The following is a 25,212-nucleotide window of genomic DNA, read 5'->3' on the forward strand; positions in this document are numbered from 1 at the left end:
AGTTTTAAGTTGATTAAAGGAGTTCTTAGGAGAGGTACAAACTCTTTTTTTATGGTGGGGTAGTCCAGAATAGTCCAGAACATCCCTCCATCAGACACTGAGCAGCTGTGAATGATAAACCCAGCGTAAGAGGCCACAGAAACAAAAAACAAAGTTGCCAGAAAAGCTCAGTAGGCCTGGCAACATCTGTAAGGAGAAATCAGAGTTAAAATTTCAAGTCAGAACTGAGGAAGGGTCACCAGACCCAAAACGTTAACTCTGATTTCTCTTCACAGATGCTGCCAGACCTGCTGAGCTTTTCCAGCAATTTCTGTTTCTGTTTCTGATTTAAAGCATCCACAGTTTTTCCAGTTTTTATATGAGACCACTGGCTGGGCAACTATTAGGAGATGCACGAGACCCATGGTAATCCCATCTGATCTATCAGGCACCATTAAATCCAAATGGGCTAACAGATAATTTTTTTCAAGTCAATCAATAATAAGCCTACTTGACATCCTGCTGTGAGTGGATGAGATTTCCATGTGAAGCTTGCCTACCATCTACTAAACGCAGGACAGGTCTTTTGCCACTTGGAATTGAACATAGTGACTCCCATCCAATTTGCCTATTTGTCTTCACAGATGCTGCCTGACCTGCTGAGCATTTTCAGAATTTTCTATAGACTTATATCATCTGCAGTTTCTTACTTTGATATGACATTAAAGTTGGGTTGATGCCATTCAAAGGCAGTGCCAGGAAAAACATTTTCACATAAACAGGAGTCAAGCAACTTCCCAGTGTCATGAAATCATCTTCCTAAAAAAGCTGTTGATGTTAGGTCAATGGAAAATTGCATCACTAAGATTGATCATTTTTAATTGTGTGTCCATGAGAATCACTGCACTGTAGGGGAAACGCTACAGAGATCTGTTTAAACTCACTAGCTTAGTGGAAGAAAGGTGATGAATTAGCATTTCCAACACCAGGTCTGGCATCCTATAACATTTGCATGTTCGGAACGTGAATGTAGAATTCAGTATGTGATTCACATTTCTTTGTCCATTAAATTAATAGATAAGAGTTATCAAGCACTATTGATCTCCAAGTCTAAATTTCTGCTGTGAGCTCCTCATTTCAAGCATTGCCTAAGGAACACTAACTGATTAAATCTGCCAATACAGTCAGACCAAGCAGCATCAGAGGAGCAGGAAAGCTGACGTTTCAGGCCTAGACCCTTCTTCAGAAATGGGGGAGGAGAAGGGGTTTCTGAAATAAATAGGGAGACAGGGGAGGCGAATAGAGGAGAAGGTAGGCGGAGAAGAGACAGCCAGGTCAAAGAGGCGGGGATGGAGCCAGTAAAGATGAGTGTAGGTGGGAAGGTAGGGAGGAGATAATTCAGTCCAGGGAGGACAGACAGGTCAAGGGGGCAGGATGAGGTTAGCAGGTAGGAGATGGGGGTGGGGCTTGAGGTGGGAGGAGGGGATAGGTGGGAGGAAGGACAGGTTAGGGAGGTGGAGACGAGCTGGACTAGTTTTGGGATGCAGTGGGGGGAGGGAAGATTTTGAAGCTTGTGAAGTCCACATTGATACCATGGGGCTGCAGGGTTCCCAAGCGGAATATGAGTTGCTGTTCCTGCAGTGTTCGGGCAGCATCATTGTGGCACTGCAGGAGGCCCATGATGGACATGTCGTCTGAGGAATAGGAGGGGCAGTTCAAATGGTTCGCGACTGGGAGATGCAGTTGTTTAGTCCGAACCGAGCGTAGGTGTTCTGTAAAGCGTCCCCATCCTCCGCTTGGCTTCCCCGATGTAGAGGAGGCCACAACGGGAACAGCGGATGCAGGTGAACATCTGATTGATGTGGAATGTCTTCTTGTAGCCTGCGATGGGGGTAAGGGGGGAGGTGCAGGGGCAGGTGTCGCACTTCCTGCGGTTGCAGGGGAAGGTGCCGGGTGTGGTGGGGCTGGTGGGGAGTGTGGAGCGAACAAGGGAGTCACGGAGAGAGTGGTCCCTCCAGAATGTAGATAAGGGTGGGGAGGGAAAAATGTCTTGGGTGGTGGGGTCAGATTGCTGATGGCGGAAGTGTCGGAGGATGATGCATTGGATCCGGAGGTTGTTGAGGTGGTGGACCTTGTAGGGTCTAGGCCTGAAACGTCAGCTTTCCTGCTCCTCAGATGCTGCTTGGCCTGTTGTGTTCATCCAGCTCTACACTTGTTATCTCAGATTCTCCAGCATCTGCAGTTTCTACTATCTCTGCCAATACAATCAACCTGAAACAGCATTTTAATGAAAATATTTTAAAAGTTGGAAAATAAACATCAGGTCTTACCTCTATATTTCAGGAATTTTTCACAACAATTATTTATTCTCACCTCCTCACTTAAAGGAATCAACAAGTAACAAGAAGGTGAAGGAAATCGTTTGTAGTTTCCAATGTAATTTGTACAATGTCACAAAGCTACAACTATTCCACATCTTGTATACGGTTCATCTGACAAATTCATTATTTAAGATAGTTTAATTTAAAAGGGCCCCACCGTGAAACAAAATCCTGAAAATCTAGAAACTAACAGCAAGACATCCCTTTGCATCAAGCAACCGTTATCTTACCATTTGTATGTGGCACCATTGTGAAAATTACATCTCCACAACATGCATTTATGAAACATTTTGAAACATAGAAAACAACTCAAAGCATTTCACTGATAAACAGCCAAGAAGAACGGATGCCGAGCAAAGGAGGTATCAGGAAGGAAAACCAAAAGCATGGTCAAAAATGTCAATTCAGTTGGAAGTTTGGCAGATGAAGGGCTTTAAGGAGGGAATTCCAGATCATAAAGCAGAGTGCTGATGCATAACTATCAACATTAAGGCAAAGGCAAAGAATGACAGCAACATGTAAAGCTGAAAGCTATAACCAAATACCTTGTATTTTGTCTGTAACCATTAATGATGATGTGAGCAATTGAGCCGTGTTATCTTTTTCAAATTTATTCAGGGATGTAGACATCTATGTCTAGCATTAAGCGATCATCCTTATTGTCCACGAGACGGATGTGGTGAGCTATCTTCAAGACTTATTAAAGTCCTTGGGTTGTAGCCCAAGAGCTGTCAGGAAGGGAGTTTGAGAATTTTGACCCAGCTACAATTTTGGATCTGCTACTAGTTCAATCATATGCTAAATTTCTTGTTTTATTTCTTTATTAGATTACACAGCATTCTCTATTTAACATAAACATTAGCAAAGGATATTACGAGCATATGAACACACATCTAATTTCATCTATGGTGAGAACAAACAAGTTATCTCTTACTGAGCCACTCAATAAAACTTACGCATTGTTGACAGATGTAGAGGACTTTTGTTTATCCAGATTATAATTGCTCAGTGTCACCAGAAGCCACTTTAATTCTTCAGAACTGCAAATGAAATATGTAGGAAATGGGCAGCAGATCCAACAGCATCTGCAAACAAAAATGCAGATTAACATTGTGAGTGCTGATTTTGCTTTGGAATTTGATTTGTGACAAAGGACTTACAGCTGAAACACTCAACTAACTTTTCAAATGTTTAAAAGTAACCCTGTACCACAACATCTGCTGTTTTATTCATATTCCCAATAGCTCTGTGATATTTTTGTTTGATGTGAAGTAAAAGGATGCAGATCATATATCAAGTGATCTCACTGACTTTCATATTCTGCACCATTTGTTTACAGTAATGTAACTAAATGACTAACTAGAGGTTCATAATCTCTAAACCAATAACCCTTATAATAAGATTATTGATTTGGCCATCAGCATCATTACAGAATATTTCCGAAGTTCCAAAAGGCAGAGCATACAGTGGCAACTGAAATACAATGCACTTCAAAGTACACTACCAAACCAATGTACAATAAACTCTGAAACATGAAATTAAATTCTACTTCCCGATGTTTTCAAGAATCTACATTCTTTATTATTTCCTTCTGATGTCACTCTAAAAGCATTTGAAGATTTCCTTTTGGCATTCTCCATAAAATGTTTGAGTCAGAAAACACCATAAGCTGCCATTTGTCCGGAACTTCTTATCACTAATACTTCAACATATCATCATTAACTGTATTCCTTTGGTTTGAAACAACTTTTATCTCACTCAGCCTCTTGGCATTTCATCATTAATCTCTTTCACCAACCAGAGTTTGCATACCCATCTTAATACGAAATGACAACCATTTAAAATGAAGAATCACATATTGCTGGCCATCAAAGAATTCAGACAATAAAGGTTGTAAGGGTAATCCCAACAATTATGCACTGTTCAGTTTAACTTCAGTGATGGGAAAAGATTCTAGAAATAATTATTCAGTATAGAATTAGTAGTCACATGGAAAAATGTGAGTTGATTAAGAAGAGCAAGTATTTGTAAGGGGAAGCCATGATTGACCAACTTGCTGGAGTATATTGAACAGGTATCCGAAACAATAGATAAGGGTAATGTTGTTGATTTGGAATACATGGATTTCCAGAAAGCATTCGATAGAATGCCACACAATAGTCTCAGGGGAAAAGTTATTGCTCATGGACCGGAAGGAACAGAAACAGTGCAGATACAACATTAGCTGAGTAACAGTGAGTAATGGTCAATGACTGTTGGAAGGTTTGTCATGGTGTTCCCCAGGGGGACAGTCTTTGAAACCTTGCTTTTTCTGATATATATTGATTATCTTGATTTTGGTATATCGAGGAAAATTTCAAAGTTGGTAGATGATGCATTGTAAACTGTGAGGAGTGTGGAACTCCAAGAGGACATAGGTAAGTTGGTACAGTTGGCAGACAGGTGGCAGCAATGTCCTCTGTCCGGGTTTGTGCTGCTGTGCAGACCTCTAAGATTCGTGCATTGTACAAGTTCTGGAGGCAGAAGCCATTCATCTGCACAGCCAATCAGCTTGTACAGAACTTACCAGCAACTGTTCAGCTGTAGAATTGATCATAGAGAAATGTGAACTGATGCAGTTTGGTAGGAATTATAATTTTTAAGAGATGCAGGAGCAAAGTTACCTGTGTACATATATGAACAGATCATTGGAGGCAAGAGGCAAGACAGATTGAGAGAACAGTAAGTAATGCATACAGATTCCTAGGCTTTATTCATAGTGACACAGAGTATGAGAGAATGGAGGTAATGTTGAACTTAAACAAAATCCTTGTTAGATCTCAGGTGGAGTTGTGTCGTGGACAGTACAAAGGTGGGTCGTGCTGTGGACAGTGCGGAGGGCTGTCCTTGGTTACAAAGGGGCATTGATAGGATGCAGAGCTGGGCTGAGAAGTGGCAGATGGAGTTTAACCCTGAAGAGTGTGAGGTGATTCATTTTGGAAGGACAAACTTGAAAGCAGAATATAGGGATAACGGAAAGATTCTTGGCAGTGTGGAGGAGCAGAGGGATCTTGGGGTTCATGTTCACAGTTCCCTGAAAGTTGCCACCCAGGTGGACAGATTTGTAAGAAGGCGTATGGTGTGTTAGCTTTCATCAATAGAGGGACTGAGTTCAAGAGCTGTGACGTTATGCTCCAGCTATACAAAAGCCTGGTTCGGCCACATCTAGAGTACTGCGGCCAGTTCTGGTCACCTCATTACAGGAAAGATGTGGAGGCATTGGAAAAGGTGCAGAGGAGATTTACCAGGATGTAGTCTGAAATGGAGAGAAGGTCTTACAAGGAAAGGTTGAGAGAGCCAGGGCTTTTCTCTTTAGAACAATGAAGGATGAGAGGTGACTTGATAGAGGTGTACAAAATGATCAGAGGTATAGATGGAGTAGACAGCCAGAGACTTTTTCCAAGGGTGGACGTAGCTATGAGGGGACATAGTTTTAAAGTGAGTGGAGGTAGATATAGGGAAGGTGTCAGACATAGGTTCTTTACTCAGAGAGTGGTCGGGGCATGAAATGCATTGCCAGAGAGGTTAGTGGAGTCAGCCTCATTAGGAGCATTTAAGTGACTATTAGATAGGCATATGGATGATAGTATAAGGTAGGGATGGAGGTTAGACAGACCTTAGGATGAGGGTAAATGTTCGGCACACCATCGTGGGCCGAAGGGCCTGTACTGTTCTATGTTCTAATTCTGGGCACCATATTTTAGACAGGATGTGAATGCATTGGAAAGAGTGTCAAAGAGGTTTACAAGAATGGTTTGCAGATGAAATCCTTCAGTAATATGGGCAGATTGAAGAGAGTGGAGAAAAGAAGGTCAAGAGCAGATTCAATAGAAGCTTTCAACAAGATGATGTCCAGATATCGTAGATAGGGAGAAACTATTCCTTCACATAAAAAAAACAGCAAGTAACTGCTGTAAGATAAACATCTTCACCCAGTGAGTAGTTAAGGCATGGGATGCACTGTAGATAAATCTGATGGAGGTATGTCCAACTGAGGTATTCAAAAAGACACTGGATGACAGTGGAACAGAAACAATATGTGCGGGGTACAAGGAAAAGGCACCAGAACAGTAATTAGTGACACTTTTCATTTGGAGAGCCGGTGCAAACAGAAATGAACGGAACCATCTCCTTATCAATCTTGACACTTCTTTGATTCTGTGACCCCAAATCACTCCTGGCTCAGCAGTTCAAAACTTTTTTACCCTTTGGATTGTGAGCGTAGTAGGAAGGAGAGTTGGGGAGGGGAGACAGAAATTAGAATATGAGGATGAAAGCAGTGTTGAACAAGGAAAAGGATTGTAAAAGCAGGTGGTTACTTTTGCAGAGATAGTGGGAACTGCCGATGCTGGAGAATCTGAGATAACAAGGTGTAGAGCTGGATGAACACGGCAGGCCAAGCAGCATCAGATGAGCAGCAAAGCTGACGTTTCAGGTCTGGTCCCGTTACTTTTGCAGTTGCTGACACGTATTGCTGTTTGAGCAGAAATTTTTAGATTCATCCAACTAAATAATGAAACAATGCAAATAAGGGTTCATTCCCCGTGCTGACCAAGTCTGTATGTTTCCGGCCATGTGTTTAATGCTTGCGGGGCTCAGTGGTTAGCACACTGCCTTACAGCACTAGAGACCTGTGTTCAATTCTATCCCTCAGGCGACTGTCTATGTGCATGTTTTCTCCATGTCTGCGTGGGTGTGCTGTGGTTTCCTCCCACAGTCTGAATATGTGCAGGCTAGGTGGACTGGACATGGTAAATTTACCCTCAGTGTTCAGGGATGTGTAGATTATAGGGCGATGGGTGTGGGTGAGATGCTCTAAGGGTCGGTATGGACTTGAGATAACAAGGTGTAGAGCTGGATGAACACAGCAGGCCAAGCAGCATCAGAGGAGCAGGAAGGCCTAGACCCTTGTCCAGAAAAAAAGGACTTGTTGGGCCAAACAGCCTGTTTCCACGCTGTAGGGATTCTATGATGAAATATATTCTTAAACTGCATGGCAATTAGCAAAGCTACTTGAATACAGAAGTTACTGGAATACAAACAACCCCAATAAAAGAACTGGAAGGATGTGAGGCATAAGTTACCTCTGTGCAACGAGAGTTTGTTTAAAAATGAATGCACACACTCTGTTTTCAACCCTAGTTCATTCTTAACCAATTAAATGTGTGTTTGAAAATAGACACTCAATATTTCCTCGCTGGTATTAAAAACAACACAATAAACGTTTCTTTACAAACAATAATGTTTATTACACCGAGTAATAATTGCTGTGGTTTGTGTAAGCTTTGCCTGCGATCTCCTTCAATTTAATTCAAGCCATTGCCAGTTACCATGTGTGTTACTGCCTCGACCTTTTGACAATAAACAACACGAATTCGGGAAGGTTCAAGTAGGGATCTGTTGTATGTAAGTAATGTGGTACGTGCTTTAAACAAATTCAGATAATGGGGATTCAGGGAAGGCGCAAAACCAACTGATGCTTTCCTACAATTGTAAATGCTCCTTGATACCACGCTTCTAAACTCTCACAGCTAATCCTCGCTGCAGCGCCTTGCTGGTGGAAGTCTGTACAACCTCTGGCTCTCAAATTTGGCAACACAGCAGCCAGCGGCTGGCAATGTGAGTGACAAGAGCTTCAGCCCTGCCAGCGTCGTACAGCGCCCTGGTCAGCCAAGGAAAGGTATCAATTTTATTTGTAAAACATGAAGCATTTGGCATGTTTATTGTCACAAGATCAGGCAGTAAAACGCATGGTAACTGGCATTTGGCATTACTATCTCCGAGTAGCTTTTAGCATTTTTCTTCCTAGAAGAAGCAAGACATATGGGAAAGTCCTGTGAGATTGCAAGAACTGCAAATGTTGGAATCAGAGATAACACAGTGTGGAGTTGGAGGAACACAACAGATCAGGCAGCATCGGAGGAGCAAAAAATTCCGACCGGAAACGTCAGCATTCCTGCTCCTAAGATGCTAACTGACCTGTTGTGTTCCTCCAGCTCCACATCGTGTTATCTCTGACTCCAGTATGTGCAGTTCTTATTACTTCCGAGTAGCTGTTAGCATTAGGTTTTTTTTCTGGAAGAAGCAGAACTTACAGGAAAGTCATGTGAGATAGCATGTGATATGTCTAATACTCATAGCTGTATGTTTTGGGCATGTACACACGCCATCAAAGTTGTACTCTTCGTCATGATCAGTTGATGCATTTCCACCACTTTGTTACCAAATCATTGAATTCTTCACGTTAAAGATCAGAGGCTTGGAAAGGAAATCGGGAATAAGTGCATTCACACCTTGTCTGGCCTTGGTGATTACATTTCAAAGAAAAATAATAAGAAAATTGTAAAAATTCGTAAGGTACAAAAGGTGATTGATAACTAATAAGTAAGGGCACAAATGTATAAATGTGTAACATGTGGAAGTGGGATTAGCACCTTTTGTGTATCTTTAGCATTTATTTTGAGGTGTTTTCCTTGCTCTAAACAAATAATTCTTTTGAGGAACAAAATGCCAACATCTTCAAAAAATACTTAGCTCCTAAAAAAATGAAAATAGAACAGAATGTGCTTTATATTAAAACACTCTGTATGTTTGCAAGCAGTTTAATATAATAACACTGGTAAATGATTATATTGGCTCAGTCAAAGCTCCACTTTGTACAGGGATCAGGAAAGTACAATATTCATTATCTACCCTGTTTTAAGTTCATTGATTTTCAGTGAGGCAAGAACTTCTATTTGTACCACAATTATGATAGTCATAGAATCATACAGTACAAAAAGGCCATTCAGCCCATCAAGTCTGCACTGACAAAAACTACTCAATCTACAGCAGTCCCAGATTTTAGCACTTGGCCCATAGCCTTGAGTGCTGTGATATTTCAAGTGCTCAGCCAAGCACTGGTTAGCAAGATTAGGTGATACGGATTAAAAGGAGAACCTGCTATTTGGATACAGAACTGGCTCAAAGGTAGAAGACATTTGGTGGTGGAGGGGTTGCTTTTCAGACTGGACACCTGTAACCAGTGGTGTGCCACAAAGATCAGTACTGGGTCCACTGCTTTTTGTCATTTATATACATGCTTTGGATATGAACATAGAAGGTATGGTTAGTAAGTTTCCACATGACACCAAAATTGGGGGTGTAGACAGTGAAGAAAGTTACCTCAGTCCTTGATCAGATGGGCCAATGGGCTGAGGAGTGGCAGATGGAGTTTAATTTAGATTAATGTGAGGTGCTGCATTTTGAAAAGGCAAATCAGGACAGGACTTTTACAGTTAATGATAAGGTCCTGGGGAGTGTTGCTGAACAAAGAGATCTTGGAGTCCAGGTTCACTGTTCCCTTAAAATGGAATCATAAGTAGATAGGATAGTGAAGGAGGTGTTTGGGATTTTATGCTGCGGCTGTACAGGACATTGGTTCCACCATCATTGGAACACTGTCTGCAATTCTGGTCTCCCTCCTATAGGAAGGATGTTATGAAACTTGCAAGGGTTCAGAAAAGATTTACAAGGATGTTGCTAGGTTTGGAGGGTTTGAGATATAGGGAGAGGGTGAATAGGCTGGGGCTATTTTCCCTGAAGTGTCAGAGGCTGAGGGGTGACCCGATAGAAATTCATAAAATCATGAGGGGCATGGATCGGGTGAACAGGCAAGGTCTTTTCCCTGGTGTGGGGGCGTCCAAAACTAGAGGGCATAAGCTTTAGGTGAGAGGGGAAAGATTTGAAAGGGACCTAAGGGGCAATGTTTTCATGCAGAGGGTGTGCATGTATGGAATAAGCTGCCAGAGGAATTAGTGGAGGCTGGTATGATTATAACATTTAAAAGGTATCTAGGTGCGTACGTGAAACGGAAGGATTTTGAGAGATATGGGCCAAGTGCTGGCAAATGGTACTAGAATTATTTAGGATATCTGGTCAGCATGGATGAGTTGGACCGAAGCATCTGGTATATCTCTATGACTCTATGACTCCAAGTACTTTTTAAAGGTTGTGAGGTTTCCTGCCTCAACAGTCCTCCCAGTCAGCGCATTCCAGGCCCCCGGCACCGTCTGAGTGAAAATATTTTTTCCTCAAAACCCCTCGACCTGCCTTTCACTTTAAAATTATCCCCCGTATTCTTGACCTTCAACTACGGCGAACAAGCTGTTTTCCATCTACCCTCCCCATAATTACAGTCTTGTCCTCCCTCAGCCTTCTGTGCTCCAAAGAAAACAACACAAGCTTATCCAGTCTCTCTCCATTGCTAAAGTGCTTCATCCCAGGCCACGTTTTGGTGAATTTCCTCTTCACCCCACTTCAGCGCAGTCACATCCTTCCTGTAGTGTAGTGAGCAGAACTGCACACAGTAGTTCAGTTGTGGTCTGATCAAAGTTTTGTGCAGCTCCCTGTTCTTATAATCTATGCCATGACTCATAAAAGCAAATGTCCAGTATACCTTCTTAAGTACCTTATTAAACTGTCCTGTTGCCTTCAGGGATGTGGACAAGCATCTCAAGATCCATGTGTTGAGCTCAGAGCTCCGAGCATCCTGTCATTCATTGAGTGCTCCCTTGTCTTGTTACTTTATCCAACGTGCAACACTTCACATTTTATAGGGTCAAATTCTAGCTGCCACTGATCCATCACCTGAACAATCTATGACTGCACTCACTCTCCTGAAAGCAAGCCAAGTCCAGAATGAATCTTGCAATTTCAGTGCCAATTCATTGATCTTGCAGCATTACAGAAAATCAACAAGGGCTTCAGCCAGAGAAACAGAGTTTTATTCTAGCCCCATTTGGCCAACTAGGAATAGGCAACTGGCGAATTCAACTTGAACACTCATGGGATTAATTTGCCTACTCTTTTTTTGATTGAACTTTTAGTAGTTTTTTTTAACCTGTTCAGCTATCCTCTAATGCAGATCTGGAACAGTTGAAGCTTGAATCTGAACCTCCTGGCTCAGATGTATGGACAAGACCATTGCACCACAAGACCCCTTGGATCTTTTAGGAAGCACATTAAAATTGTCCAAAGTAATTTAATTTTTAATTTCAAACAAAATCTGAGACCCGAAATGTGGAATGTTAAACTATTTTGTTCCGCCAGTCCTTCAGTAGCTTAATTCAAATGTGGTTGTTAACTCAGAAAAAATTCAATAATCAAAAATTCAGCCTCCTTTCAACATGTTGCTAATGTGCCTCTATCGGGAAATCATTGACTTTGGGAACCTATTTTGGATTCTTGCATCATTGGAGCAACCCTCCAGGAGTCACCAGAAGGGAAGGAATGCAGTCTCATTCACATTAGCAACCTTAGTGTACATAGTGCGCTCCACAGAAAAACAGCTTTCATTATAATTAAAAAATAAGGAGGGTGATTGAGAGAAGATTGAATTTTGTGTAGAAATGTGGATTCAAGCTACAATTACAATCAATATTTGGTGAGTATTGAAGGTACATGAATTCTAAAAGTAACAGAAACTTTCTCATAGTACTATATTGCATATCTTATTGCAGTTATATTAGAATTCACTGTAGAAGAATTTATGTTCAATTTAAGACATTCATGACCTAGTTTGTTTGGTGAGATTTTGACAGACGAACTGTTTGCTTTATTGCATACGTATGTTACATAGCTATGTTATAATCGTACATTTTATATTATGTGAAAAATATAGTGAAGAGTATACATGCCGAGTTAATGTTTTGGGTCCAGTGATCCTTCTTTAGAACTGGGGATTTCTGTGATCCTGGGTGAATTCAAAACATGAAGGCTGAAGCTTCAGTTGGAATCCATGTGGGGTGAGTCTGAGCCAGAGGCAGTCACTGAGAAATGTGGTGTGGCTGTGGAAGCAGGTTTTGGCAAATACCATGTCAAGCGCCAGGAACAACAACAAAAATAATGATGGTGAACAAGAAAAAAGATTAAGAACGTCAGAAATAGGAGCAGGAGTAGGCCACTTGGCCTGTCGAGCCTGCTCCACCAATTAGTAAAATCACGGCTGATCTTTTCAGACTCACCTCCACTTAAAAATGGCATTTTGTCAGGATCCCAATAAGATCCTGTGACCCTAGAGTTGAAGGAACTAAACCATTATGGCCTACATCGTCAGGTACAGAAAGACATAGCTGCAGAGATTGTGGATACACAGGTTAGGATTTTCCAAAGTGCCCTAGATTACATAGTAGTCTCAGCAGCTTGGAAGTTAACAAGTGTACCATGTCTGTTCAAGAAAGGAGGGAAAGAGAAAATAGGAAGCTAAAGGTCAATTAGCCTGTCAATCATCGGGAAATGTTTTTGTTATTAAAACCGTACTTAGAAAATCATAGAGTGTCCAGCCAAAATCAACATCACATTAGAAAAGGAAAGTCATGTCAAATAATTTTATTCAGGATCTTGAGAATCTATCAGGGTAGATGAAAGCAAACCCGTAGATACAGTATATTTGGATTTCTAAACGACATTTGATAAGGTGTCACGTTCTGCAGTGAATAATCCATCAGTGGCTTCCCAAACACTGCCCAACATCTACCAGTCGGGAGTGTGATGAAATACACCCACTTGCCTGAATGGGTGCAACTCTAACATTTAAGATGGTTGACACAATCCAGCATCACAGAGTCACTGAATTCTTACAGTGTGGAGGCAGGCCATTTGGCCCATCAAATTCACATCAACTCTGTCAACAGCATTCCATCCAGACCCACCCCCTCCTGCCCTATCCCTATAACTTTGCATTTCCCATGGCTAAACCACTTAGCCTGCACATTCCTGAGGACTGTGAGCAATTACCATGGACAATTTTTGGACAAAGAATAAAGCAGTCTGGTTAATCTGTGTCCCTTCTACTACCTCAAGCACTCACTCCCTTTACTGCACAGTGGGGCTGTATGGATCATACACAAGAAGTAATGGGGAAATGGTGAGGTTTATGATTTTGATTGAAAAGGCATGAAACGTGTAAATGCTGAAAGAGACGATGGTTTACATATGTACAAGAACCACAGAAAGCTAGCACTGTTGCTACCTGACACCAAACAATTAGGAAGTCAAAAGGCATGTTGGCTTCTATTGCAAAGGGATTAGATTGCAAGAACAAGAAGGTCTTGCCGCAATTGCAGGGCTTAGGTAAGACCATAGGGGGAGCAAGTTTGAACCCTGTATACAAATGGGATATAATATGGGACATTCAGAAGGTTGGTTCCTGGGATGGCAGAGTTGTTCTATGATGAGAAGCTAAGTAAAACCAGCCAATAGTTTCTGGGGTATAGAAAAATGATAGGTGATCTGATTGAAACATATAAGACTCTCAAGAGGTTTGATAGGGAGACGCTGGAAATTGTTTCCCCTGACTGGGGAATTTGCGTCTGGTTAGAAACTAATTGAGATGGTTAAAAAAAGGGCAATTAAGAGCTTTTTAGCTGTGACTTATTTATTGCAACAAATAAATGGCTTCCACAGTGTGTCTGTTCCTCATCAGGGTCACTGCAGTGATTGTGCAGAGGGAACAGCTTTCTCAGTGAAACTGACAGACTGGGACAGCTTTGAAGGTCACCATCTGACTATAGGGCAGCTTCTGCTCAAAGTATTTCCTCTGCACACACTGCTTGACAGGAGATTGCTATCTTCTTGGAAGCCACTTTTCCCATCTCAAACATTACTCACCTCAAATGGAGCTTCCCTACTGACAACCTTCATCATTACATGGGAGCAGTGTACACAGTTTCTCCTTCCTTCTCTGATAAGGGATAAGAGTAAGGCCAGAGCACGGCCAACAACTGCAGCAGCAGCTACTGGAGCAACATTGATGCCTTCTCCTGAATCACTAAAATGACAGTCAATGGCTTAGTGGTATTATCGCTGGACTGTTAATGCAGACACCCAGATAACATCTGGGGAACCATGTTCAAATCCTGCCATGGCAGACGGTGGAATTTGAATTAAATAAAAAAAATCTGGAATTAAGAATCTAATGGAGTCCATGAACCCATTGTCAAGAAAAACCCACCTGGTTCACTAATGCCTTTCAGGGAAGGAAACTGCCATTCTTACACGTCTGGCCTACATGTGACTTTAAACCCACAGCAATGTGGTTGACTTTAAAAAGTGCTCTCTGGGCAATTAAGGATGGGCAATAAATGCTGTCTGGTCAGCAACACCCTCATCGCGTGAATGAATAAAGAAAATAAAAATCTGAACAAAAGCATTTTCCTCAAGCTGCCACTGTCAACTCCAAAGTATGTTACTCCAGTTACAGAGATACTGCCTGGACACAACATACAGGCAAAGGAAGCACATGAACACCATAGACTTACTGTCAAAAGCAGCGGTCCCAATAAAGAAATTAGAAGATGTTATGACAGAGTGTGAAATCCTCCAGAACCAACATGAAGCAGCAGCTCAACATGTTCTAGAAGTCATCAACTCAACAAAGAAATGGAATCTGACAATCACTTTGCTCTTCAAGTGAACTGCCCAACAAGACATAACTCTCCAAGTGTTGCAAATCATAATGACGAAAGGAAACACAAAACCATCAAGAACACACCTATTTTTGTAAAAGCATATTGGGCATACAGAGATTATTTGACAATCCAGGATATGCACGTATGAACAGAAAAAAGAGTAGGCCGTTCAGCCCTTCAGGCCTGCTCTGCCATTCAATAGGATCATGCCTGATCTAATTTTAACGTCAAATCTACATTCCCTTCATATCCACAATAATCCTTCATCTCCTTGGAAATTAAGAATCTGCCCAGCTCTGCTTCAGAAATATTTAAAGATTCTGCATCCACTGACTTTTGAGGAAGAAAATTCTACAGATTCACACGACTCTGGAGGAAAAAAATGTTTTCTCATCTCTGTGTAAATGGGTGCCCCCTTATTTTTAATATGGACAAAAGAGCTGAATTCCAGAGGTGAAGTGAGAGTGACAGCTCTTGACATCAAGGCTACATTTGACCTAGTGTGGCATCAAGGAGCCCTAACAAAACTGGAATCCTAAAACACAGGAAGGTGGTTGTGGTTGTTGAAAGTAAGTCATCTGAGCTTCAGAATATCTCTGCAGGAGTTCCTCAGGGTAGTGCCCTAGGCCCAAACATCTTCAGCTGCTTCATCAATGACCTTCCGTCTATCATAAGGTCAGAAGTGGGCATGTTCACTGACGATTGCGCAGTGTTCAACACCATTTGCGACTCCTCAGAAACTGAAGCAGTCCTTGTTCAAATGCAACAAGATTTGTACGATGTCCGGGACTGAAAAGTGGCAGGTAACATTCATGCCACATAAATGCCAAACAATAAGAGACAATCTAACTTCCATTTCTTGACATTCAATGGCATTTCAATCAATCCTCAGGGGTTACCATTGACCAGAAACTAACGTGGACTCACCATATAAATATAGTCCCTATAAGAGCAGATCAGAGATGAGGAACACTGTAGCAAGTAAGTCGCCTCCTGACTCCTCAAAGCATGTCCACTATCACAAGGCAAAAGTCAGGAGTGTGATGGATCCCTACTAGCCTGGATGGATGCAGCTCCATCAACACTCAAAAAGCATGACACAATTCAGGACAAAGCAGCCTGCTTGATTCACATCAAATTCACAAACATTCATTTGCTCCACCACTGATGGTATACATAAGATGAACTGCAGAAATTCACCAAAAATTCTTAGACAGCACTTTCCAAATCTACAAGCAGTTCCATGTCAAAGGACAAGGCCAGTTGATAAATGGCCACCACCTGAAATTCCCTTCTAAGCCACACATGATCCTGACTTAGAAATATAACTCAGTTCCTTCAGTGTCACTGGGGTCAAAATCCTGGAATTCTCTCCTTTAATGGCATTGTGTATCTACTGACCGCATGTGGACTGCACTCGTTCAAGAAAGCGGGTCCTCACCATTATTTACACTGCAAATATGGATGTGCAATAAATGCCGGCCCAGCTAGCAACATCCACGTGTTACAAGTTTTGCTTTAGAAAGACCATGACCCCTAGTTCTAGATATTCCTACTAAAGGAATTACGCTTTCAACATCCATCTAATCAAGTCCTCTCAGGATCTTATATGTATCAGCTCACAGAAGGACGGTAATGCATTGGAAGTGGTCCAGAAAAAGTTTACCAGACTAATACTTGGAATAAATAGACTGCTTTATGAGGAAAGGCGAGACAGGACAGGCCTATACATGGACATGACACACTGTACAAAGGAAATAATTATTATTCCTTATGAATTGAGAGGAGAGATGCTATACTTTTTTTGTAAGTTATCAAGGAATCAAGTTAAGCCTGAGGAAGGCAAGACGGATTCCCAGAAGGTATGTTGCCTCCCTGGTGCCAGGGTCTGGGACGTCTCCAATCGGGTGTATAAGGTTCTAAAAGGGGAGGGCAAACAGCCAGAAATCGTGTTACATATTGGCACTAATGCTATAGCCCGAAATAGGATTGAGGATATAAAAAGTGATTTTAGGGAGTTAGGATGGAAGCTGCAGAGCAGGACGAACAGTGTAGTGTTCTCTGGTTTACTACCGGTGCCACGAGATAGCGAGGCGAGGAACAGGGAGCGGGCGCAGCTTAACACATGGCTACGCAGCTGGTGTAGGAGGGAAGGCTTCAGATATGTAGATAATTGGGATGCCTTCTGGGGAAGGTGGGACCTGTACAAGAAGGACGGGTTGCATCTGAACTGGAAGGGGACCAATATCCTGGGTGGAAGGTTTGCTCGAGTAGTTCGAGAGGGTTTAAACTAGTATGGCAGGGGGGTGGGAACCTGAGCTGTATACCGGAGGTGAGAGTTGATGCAGGTGAGGCAGTAGCAAGAGGTAGACCAGCTAGTGGGAAGGATTTTCCTGGGAAGGAACCAAGGGATTGGTTAAAGTGTGTTTGCTTTAATGCAAGGAGTATCAGGAATAAAAGTGATGAACGTAGAGCATGGATCAGTACCTGGTGCTATGATGTTGTGGCCATAACAGAGACATGGGTTTCTCATGGGCAGGAATGGTTGCTGGATGTTCCAGGGTTTAGAACATTTAAAAAGAATAGGGAGGGGGGAAAAAGAGGAGGGGGTGTAGCACTACTAATCAGAGAGGGTATCACAGCTACAGAAGCTTCCATTGTCGAGGAAGATCTGCCTACTGAGTCAGTATGGGTGGAAATTAGGAACAGCAAGGGAGTAGTCACCTCGTTAGGGGTTTACTACAGGCCCCCCAATAGCAGCAGGGAGATTGAAGAAAGCATAGGTCGACAGATTTTGGAAAAGTGTGCACGCAGTAGGGTTGTTGTAATGGGTGACTTTAACTTTCCCAATATTGATTGGAACCTCCTTCGAGCAGAAGATTTGAATGGAGCTGTTTTTGTAAGGTGTGTTCAGGAAGGTTTCCTAACTCAGTACGTTCACAGGCTGACGAGGGGAGAGGCCATTCTAGACTTGGTGCTCGGAAACGAGCCGGGGCAGGTATCAGATCTTGTGGTGGGAGAGCATTTTGGTGATAGTGACCATAACTGCCTCACATTCTACATAGCTATGGAGAAGGAGAGGATTAGGCAAAATGGGAGGATATTTAATTGGGGAAGAGGAAACTATGACGCGATTAGACATGAGTTAGGAAGCATGGACTGGGAGCAATTGTTCCATGGTAAGGGCACTATAGACATGTGGAGACTGTTTAAGGAACAGTTGTTGCGAGTGATGAGTAAATATGTCCCTCTGAGACAGGCAAGAAGGGGTAAGATAAAGGAACCTTGGATGACAAGAGCGGTGGAGCTTCTTGTGAAAAGGAAGAAGGTAGCTTACATAAGGTGGAGGAAGCTAGGGTCAAGTTCAGCTAGAGAGGATTATACGCAGGCAAGGAAGGAGCTCAAAAAAGGTCTGAGGAGAGCCAGGAGGGGGCACGAGAAAGGCTTGGCAGAAGGAATCAGGGAAAACACAAAGGCATTTTACACTTATGTGAGGAATAAGAGAATGGTCAAAGAAAGAGTAGGGCCGAACAGGGATAGTATAGGGAACTTGTGTGTGGAGTCTGAGGAGGTAGGGGAAGCCCTAAATGAGTTTTTTGCTTCTGTCTTTACGAAAGAAACGAACTTTGTAGTGAATGGAACCTTTGAAGAGCAGGTGTGCATGCTGGAATGGATAGAGATAGAGGAAGCTGATGTGCTGTAAATTTTGTCAAACATTAAGATTGACAAGTCGCCAGGCCCGGACCAGATTTGTCCTCGGCTGCTTTGGGAAGCGAGAAATGCAATTGCTTCGCCACTTGCAAAGATCTTTTGCATCCTCGCTCTCCACTGGAGTCATACCTGAGGACTGGAGAGAGGCAAATGTAACTCCTCTCTTCAGGAAAGGAAATAGGGAAATAACTGGCAATTACAGACCAGTAAGTCTCACGTCTGTCGTCTGCAAGGTGTTAGAAAGGATTCTGAGGGATAGGATTTATGACCATCTGGAAGAGCATGGCTTGATCAAAAGCAGTCAACACGGATTTGTGAGGGGCAGGTCATGCCTCACAAACCTTAACGAGTTCTTTGAGGATGTGACTAGAAAGGTTGATGAGGGTCGAGCTGTGGATGTGGTGTATATGAACTTCAATAAGGCATTTGATAAGGTTCCCCATGGTAGGCTCATTCAGAAGGTCAGGAGGAATGGGATACAGGGGAACTTAGCTGCCTGGATACAGAATTGGCTGGCCAACAGAAGACAGTGAGTGGTAGTAGAAGGAAAATATTCTGCCTGGAAGTCAGTGGTGAGTGGGGTTCCACAGGGCTCTGTCCTTGGGCCTCTACTGTTTGTAATTTTTATTAATGACTTGGATGAGGGGATTGAAGGATGGGTCAGCAAGTTGGCAGACGACACAAAGGTCGGAGGTGTCGTTGACAGTATAGAGGGCTGTTGTAGGCTGCAGCGGGACATTGACAGGATGCAGAGATGGGCTGAGAGGTGGCAGATGGAGTTCAACCTGGATAAATGCGAGGTGATGCATTTTGGAAGGTCGAATTTGAAAGCTGAGTACAGGATTAAGGATAGGATTCTTGGCAGCGTGGAGGAACAGAGGGATCTTGGTGTGCAGATACATAGATCCCTTAGAATGGCCACCCAAGTGGACAGGATTGTTAAGAAAGCATATGGTGTTTTGGCTTTCATTAACAGGGGGATTGAGTTTAAGAGTCGTGAGATCTTGTTGCAGCTCTATAAAACTTTGGTTAGACTGCACTTGGAATACTGCGTCCAGTTCTGGTCGCCCTATTATAGTAAAGATGTGGATGCTTTGGAGAGGGTTCAGAGGAGGTTTACCAGGATGCTGCCTGGACTGGAGGGCTTATCTTATGAAGAGAGGTTGACTGAGCTCGGTCTCTTTTCATTGGAGAAAAGGAGGAGGAGAGGGGACCTAATTGAGGTATACAAGATAATGAGAGGCATAGATAGAGTTGATAGCCAGAGACTATTTCCCAGGGCAGAAATGGCTAGCACAAGGGGTCATAGTTTTAAGCTGGTTGGAGGAAAGTATAGAGAGGATGTCAGAGGCGGGTTCTTTACACAGAGAGTTGTGAGAGCATGGAATACGTTGCCAGCAGTAGTTGTGGAAGCAAGGTCATTGGGGTCATTTAAGAGACTGCTGGACATGCATATGGTCACAGAAATTTGAGTTGCATACATGAGGATCAATGGTCGGCACAACATTGTGGGCTGAAGGGCCTGTTCTGTGCTGTACTGTTCTATGTTCTATGTTCTACATGTGCTCTACTGACCTAGCAGGAGCAACATCATCAAGGACCACAACAGCCAATGCAGTACTTGTAGTGATTATCAAGCTAAGCAAGCTAGATGACACCAAAAGACAGAATTTCATTTCACAAGACTGTTGAAACATTGCCAGAGTTGAGCATTAGAGTGCCAGTCAGGGTATAAACCTTCAGTGCTCTCAATAAGTTAACCCAAGTGATAACTTTGGACCTGTGTAAAACAGTTGTCACCATAAATCTAGGTGATAAAAGTGAATGAGCCACAATCGAATCTGCTTCCATTACATTAGAAAGTAATTTTACAGCTTGTTCTCATGAAAGAGATTCATTTGTGTTACCACACCACAGCCTAGTATCAAATAAAACTCCAGGATTAATGCAAATACAGTATTACTCTAGTGATGTTTTATAATTTCAACTGTACTATTGTCTGCTAACCTGATTCTTTTAAATAAAACAGTGAAGTACAACATCTGTCAGTCTTATGTTTAATTCTTTCCAATGATTTTGGTGGGCTGTTAGAAAGTTGCTTGGCTTTCACCTGAAATCTAGTGAACACTTACAGACCCAGGCGATCACGTTGAAAGGTATTTCAGATTTTTTTAATGGAAAATCTTATTTCGTACAATGCTGATTTAATTTAATACTTCACTACTTTAATTTAATAAAGCCTAAGAAGCCAAGTTAATCAAGATATTCTTTCACATTGAAGGCAGATACAAGACATAATGTACTTTCATTTATTCGAGTAAATTTATGTACCAACGTCCAAGTTAGATCATTTAACTGAGACAGTTTGGCTGGTAAATAATAGAGGTCAGAATCAAATCTTTTTGTCTTGAGCTAATTCCTAGTTGAAGCAGAAAATATTCAAGTGATTTATTAAACTCGATGTATTACGATCAGGTACATACTTTTCAGTGATTAATAGCATCTAATTCAAAATAGGAATAAACTGCAAATAGAAACCTTCCACAACCTTTACAATTTTGGGATATCTGTAGTAGTAATAGAACATAGAACATTACAGCACAGTACAGGCCCTTCGGCCCTCGATGTTGTGCTGACCTGTCAGACCGATCTCAAGCCCATCTAACCTACACTATTCCATGTACGTCCATATGCTTGTCCAGTGACGACTTAAATGTACCTAAAGTTGGCGAATCTACTACCGTTGCATAATAACAGAAGTCTGTAAACAAAAGCATTTTGTTGGGGGAATTTAATGTAAATAGATGTTTGGGCGCTGAGTTTTGTAATTCTTTACATTTTCTCCTCTCAGGCCATTTCCATAGCTATTTTTATCCAACTTTTAGTCTCTTGTTGTTTTCTAAAATAAACCAAATTCATGGGTTGATTTTGCCTAGATTTGTATGACAATTGTTATTTCTAGCCTCCCCAAAAGACAAGTTTTCTGTTCCTGCATTCTTAATAAGTTAAATTATCTGAATATCATTCCTATGCAGGTAGATGGGATTAGTTTGGAATGGCATCCTATTTAGTGAAGACATGATGGCCTGAAGGGCCTGTTCTTGTGTGGTACTATTCTACATTCTATGTTTTCTACACTTTCATACATAAAAACAAAAAAAACTAAAAATAAATACTGAAACTAGATACACAACCTTTTCTATGGATATGGAAAATTACACTTTTCTGCTGCACTCTTCTCCTTAGAGAACAGTCATATAAAATTAGGGTTCTGTTTAAAATCCACACTCTTGTACTCTATTAACCAAGATTTTAGGTAAAATATACATATTACAAAAACGATTGTTTTATTATTAGTTCTGGACATTATTGAGACATTTCTTCATTTGAAATGTTCACTGTTTTCTGAGTCTGTATTGAACAAGTTATTTTTCTGTGTTTTGTATAAATGAGGCGAAATCAAACTACTCTGCAAATTGACCAGAATAACTGGAACCAATACATTACAACTGGAAAAGATCCTTTGGGTTGATATCCAACCGCCCCCTTTACATATGCTACTGAAGTACCCTGGTGCTGAAGCTGTTTGGTTCAAGGATTCCATCAAGATGATCTTGGCATGTCCATCAGCAGGAGCTGGATGATAACTTCTATGTTCCACTTTACGCTATAAGACCACACTTGGCTGAAAACAGGGCTTAAAGTCACCCTGACACTTACAATAAATATGCTGTTTAAATACAAGTAAGCAAGGTTTTTTTTGTTTCAATATATGTTGAATTGATAGATTTGAGTTCAAGAGATACTCAATAACTTATTTTTGTTATGTGATATATCCCAATTGTTTTGATCAAATTTTGTGCTCCATCTGAATCCAATAATGAATAAACTTAGGCACAGAGATTCTATGAAAGGTCAGAAGTGAAACATTACAAAAAATTATTGTTCCAGTATGTAAGTCTAGTTCAGTTTATAGTAGAGTTTAAAACATTTGGATGGTTAAAGATGTATCCTTGTTTGTAAGGAGTGCGGGTCCATCTTGAAATAGCTTGAAATCAAATTCAGGATGTAAACTTGCGGCTAGTGTCCCCAAGAATATGTAAAACACATAAAATCAGAAAATTAACAATTGCAGCATGTTGATGTACTAAATGTAGCAGACAGTCATAGAGTCATACAGCTTGGAAACAGACACTTTGGTCCAACGCAACCATGTCGACCAAGTTTCACAAACTAACCTAGTCCCACTTGCCTGCGTTTCACCCATATCCTGCTAAACCTTTCCTATCCAAATGTCTTTTAAATGTTGCAACTGTGCCTGGATCTACCATTTTTTCTGGCAGTTGATTCTACATATAAACCCCAATCTGTGTGAAATAGTACCCCTCAGGTCCCTTTTAAGTATTTCTCTCTCACTTTAAAAATATGCCCCCTGGTTTTGAACTCCCAAGCCCTAGGGAAAAGACCTTTGCTATTCACCTTATCTATGCCCCTCATGATTTTATCAGCCTCTACAAGCCACCCCTCAACCTCCTACCCTCCAGTGAAAAAAGTCCCAGCCTTTCCTCATAACTCAAACCCTCTACTCCTGGCAACATTCTGGTCAATTTCTTCTGAACCCTCTCCAATTTAATAATATCTTTCCTACGGTAGGGTGATCAGAACTATACACAGCACTCTAGAAGAAGCACTCTAGAATGTTCTGTGCAACCTCAACATGGCATCCCACTCCTATGCTCAATGGTCTGAGCAATGAAGGCAAGCATGCTAAACACCTTCCTAACCACCCTTTCTACCTGTGATGCAGCATTAAATGAACTATACATCTTAACACCCAGGTCTCTGTGACAACACAACCCAGGTCCCTACTATTAACTGTACGACCTGCCCTTGTTTGTTTTACCAAAATGCAATACCTTGCATTTATCCATTTGCCACTCCTCAGTCCATTGACCCAATTGATTAAGATTCCTTTGTAGTCTCTGATAACCTTCTTAACCGTCAACCATACCACCAATTTCTGTGTCATCTGCAAACTTACTATATTCTTACATGTCTTCTATATTCTCATCTAAATCATTTATGTAAATGATGATCAACAGTGGACCCAGCACCGATCCCTGCAGAATACAATGGTCACAGGCCTCCAGTCCAAAAAACAACCCTCCAACACAACCCTCTGTTTTCTATCATCAAGCTAATTTTGTATCGCATTGGCAAGCTCTCCCTGAATCCCATGTGATCTAACTTTATTAATTAATCAACCATGCTGAACGTTGTCAAAAGCTTTACTAAAGTCCATAAAGACTTCCACTGCTCTGCCTCATTGATCTTTTTGGTTATGTTCTCAAAAAAATTCAGTCAAGTTTGTGAGACACAATTTCCCATGCACGAAGCCATGCTATCTCTAATCAGTCCTAGACTCTCCAAATGTATATAAATCCCATCTCTCAGAATCCCCTCCAACAATTTGCTCACCACTGATGTCAGACTCCACAGTCTATCGCACTGAACTGTCTCTACTTCATTATTTTAATGAATGATATTATACCTACTGAAGGAAGGGTTATTGGAAACTGATTTTCTGCAAATACATTGCCAGGCCAATCCCTGCATTTCTAAATTTGTCACAGATACTGCTGTAAATCTACATTACCTGAGCAGTAGTGCACAGCACTGTCCTGAAAAGTAAGAGTAAGTATACTCTATAATTAACTAAAATAGAATGCATGAAAATGTATTGCATTATCAACTGCAAAGAGTTGAACATTGCTATTTAGACAGTGACGAAAAGACTTGAGTTGACTTGCAAAGTTAGCACAGCACCTTCGTCACTTTCGAAGGGAATCAAATTGTTCCCCTATACAAGTAGCAACACGAACAAGGATTACTCACGCGATCGAACAATGTTGAAAATAGGAGCATACTATGAAATTTGAGGATTCCAACAATCCCGGAAACACCGTGTAGTGCCGCAGACAGCAGTTGTAATTCTTGCGGGAACACAAGAGAAATGACTTGGTTCGGCCCGTATCGGGAAATTCCACTTTTGTGGATAAGAAACTGGCCAATTTGAACGACTACTGCTTAGTGCTCAAGCCAGTACATTTCTGTGTTTGCTTCTTCCACATCTCGCTTCCTAATTTGCTGCAGATTTTCAACTCCGGAAACTCCTACAGCCCTTGATTTACTGACAGACATGGCCCTTCTTGTAGCTGTGCCTCAGAACTGTAGCGAGTGGAGGAAAGTCATTTCATGTTTATTCGCTCATGGGACGTGGGCGTCGCTGGCTGGCCAGCCTTTATTGCCCGTCCCTGGATTATCCGGATAGAAAAACAGCGTGCACATATGAACTAGTAGTGATGTCCAGTGCGAATGACAGAAACAGGCACACCCTTTACTCGAGCAAAAACTAAATCTCTGGTGCAAATGTTTTAATTTTCACATTGCAAGTTTGTTCACATAAGCACTCAGACAAGTATAAAGTAACTCACAGAAAATGGCCAGGAGCAATTGCTATTCCCTGAGCCTATAAATTTCAAATGCCTAAGGGTGTCTTCTCTCTAAAGCAAAGGGTACTGTCCCTCTCTCACTAAGTCGTGGTCGGGTTCCGCTCTCCATTCCGCGGGCAAACAGGATTCTGTGTGGAAACA

The 25,212-nt window shown here is 41.7% G+C and overlaps 1 protein-coding gene across 1 annotated transcript in view; it reads right to left on the reverse strand.

The window, feature by feature from the left end:
- The window catches only part of LOC125457199 (interleukin-6 receptor subunit beta-like), a 79,094-nt gene extending 54,312 nt beyond the window's left edge, over positions 1-24,782 (reverse strand). Inside the window, exons 1-2 of the mRNA XM_048541144.2 lie at positions 24,455-24,782; positions 3,317-3,445 (exon numbers count right to left, since the gene is read on the reverse strand). Coding sequence (XP_048397101.2) covers positions 3,317-3,320 — 4 coding nt within the window. The 5' untranslated portion in view covers positions 3,321-3,445; positions 24,455-24,782. The remainder of the gene's footprint in view (positions 1-3,316; positions 3,446-24,454) is intronic.
- Positions 24,783-25,212: the final 430 nt, after the last annotated feature.

The sequence above is a fragment of the Stegostoma tigrinum genome, chromosome 1, assembly GCF_030684315.1.
Source record: "Stegostoma tigrinum isolate sSteTig4 chromosome 1, sSteTig4.hap1, whole genome shotgun sequence".
Classification (NCBI taxonomy): domain Eukaryota; kingdom Metazoa; phylum Chordata; class Chondrichthyes; order Orectolobiformes; family Stegostomatidae; genus Stegostoma; species Stegostoma tigrinum.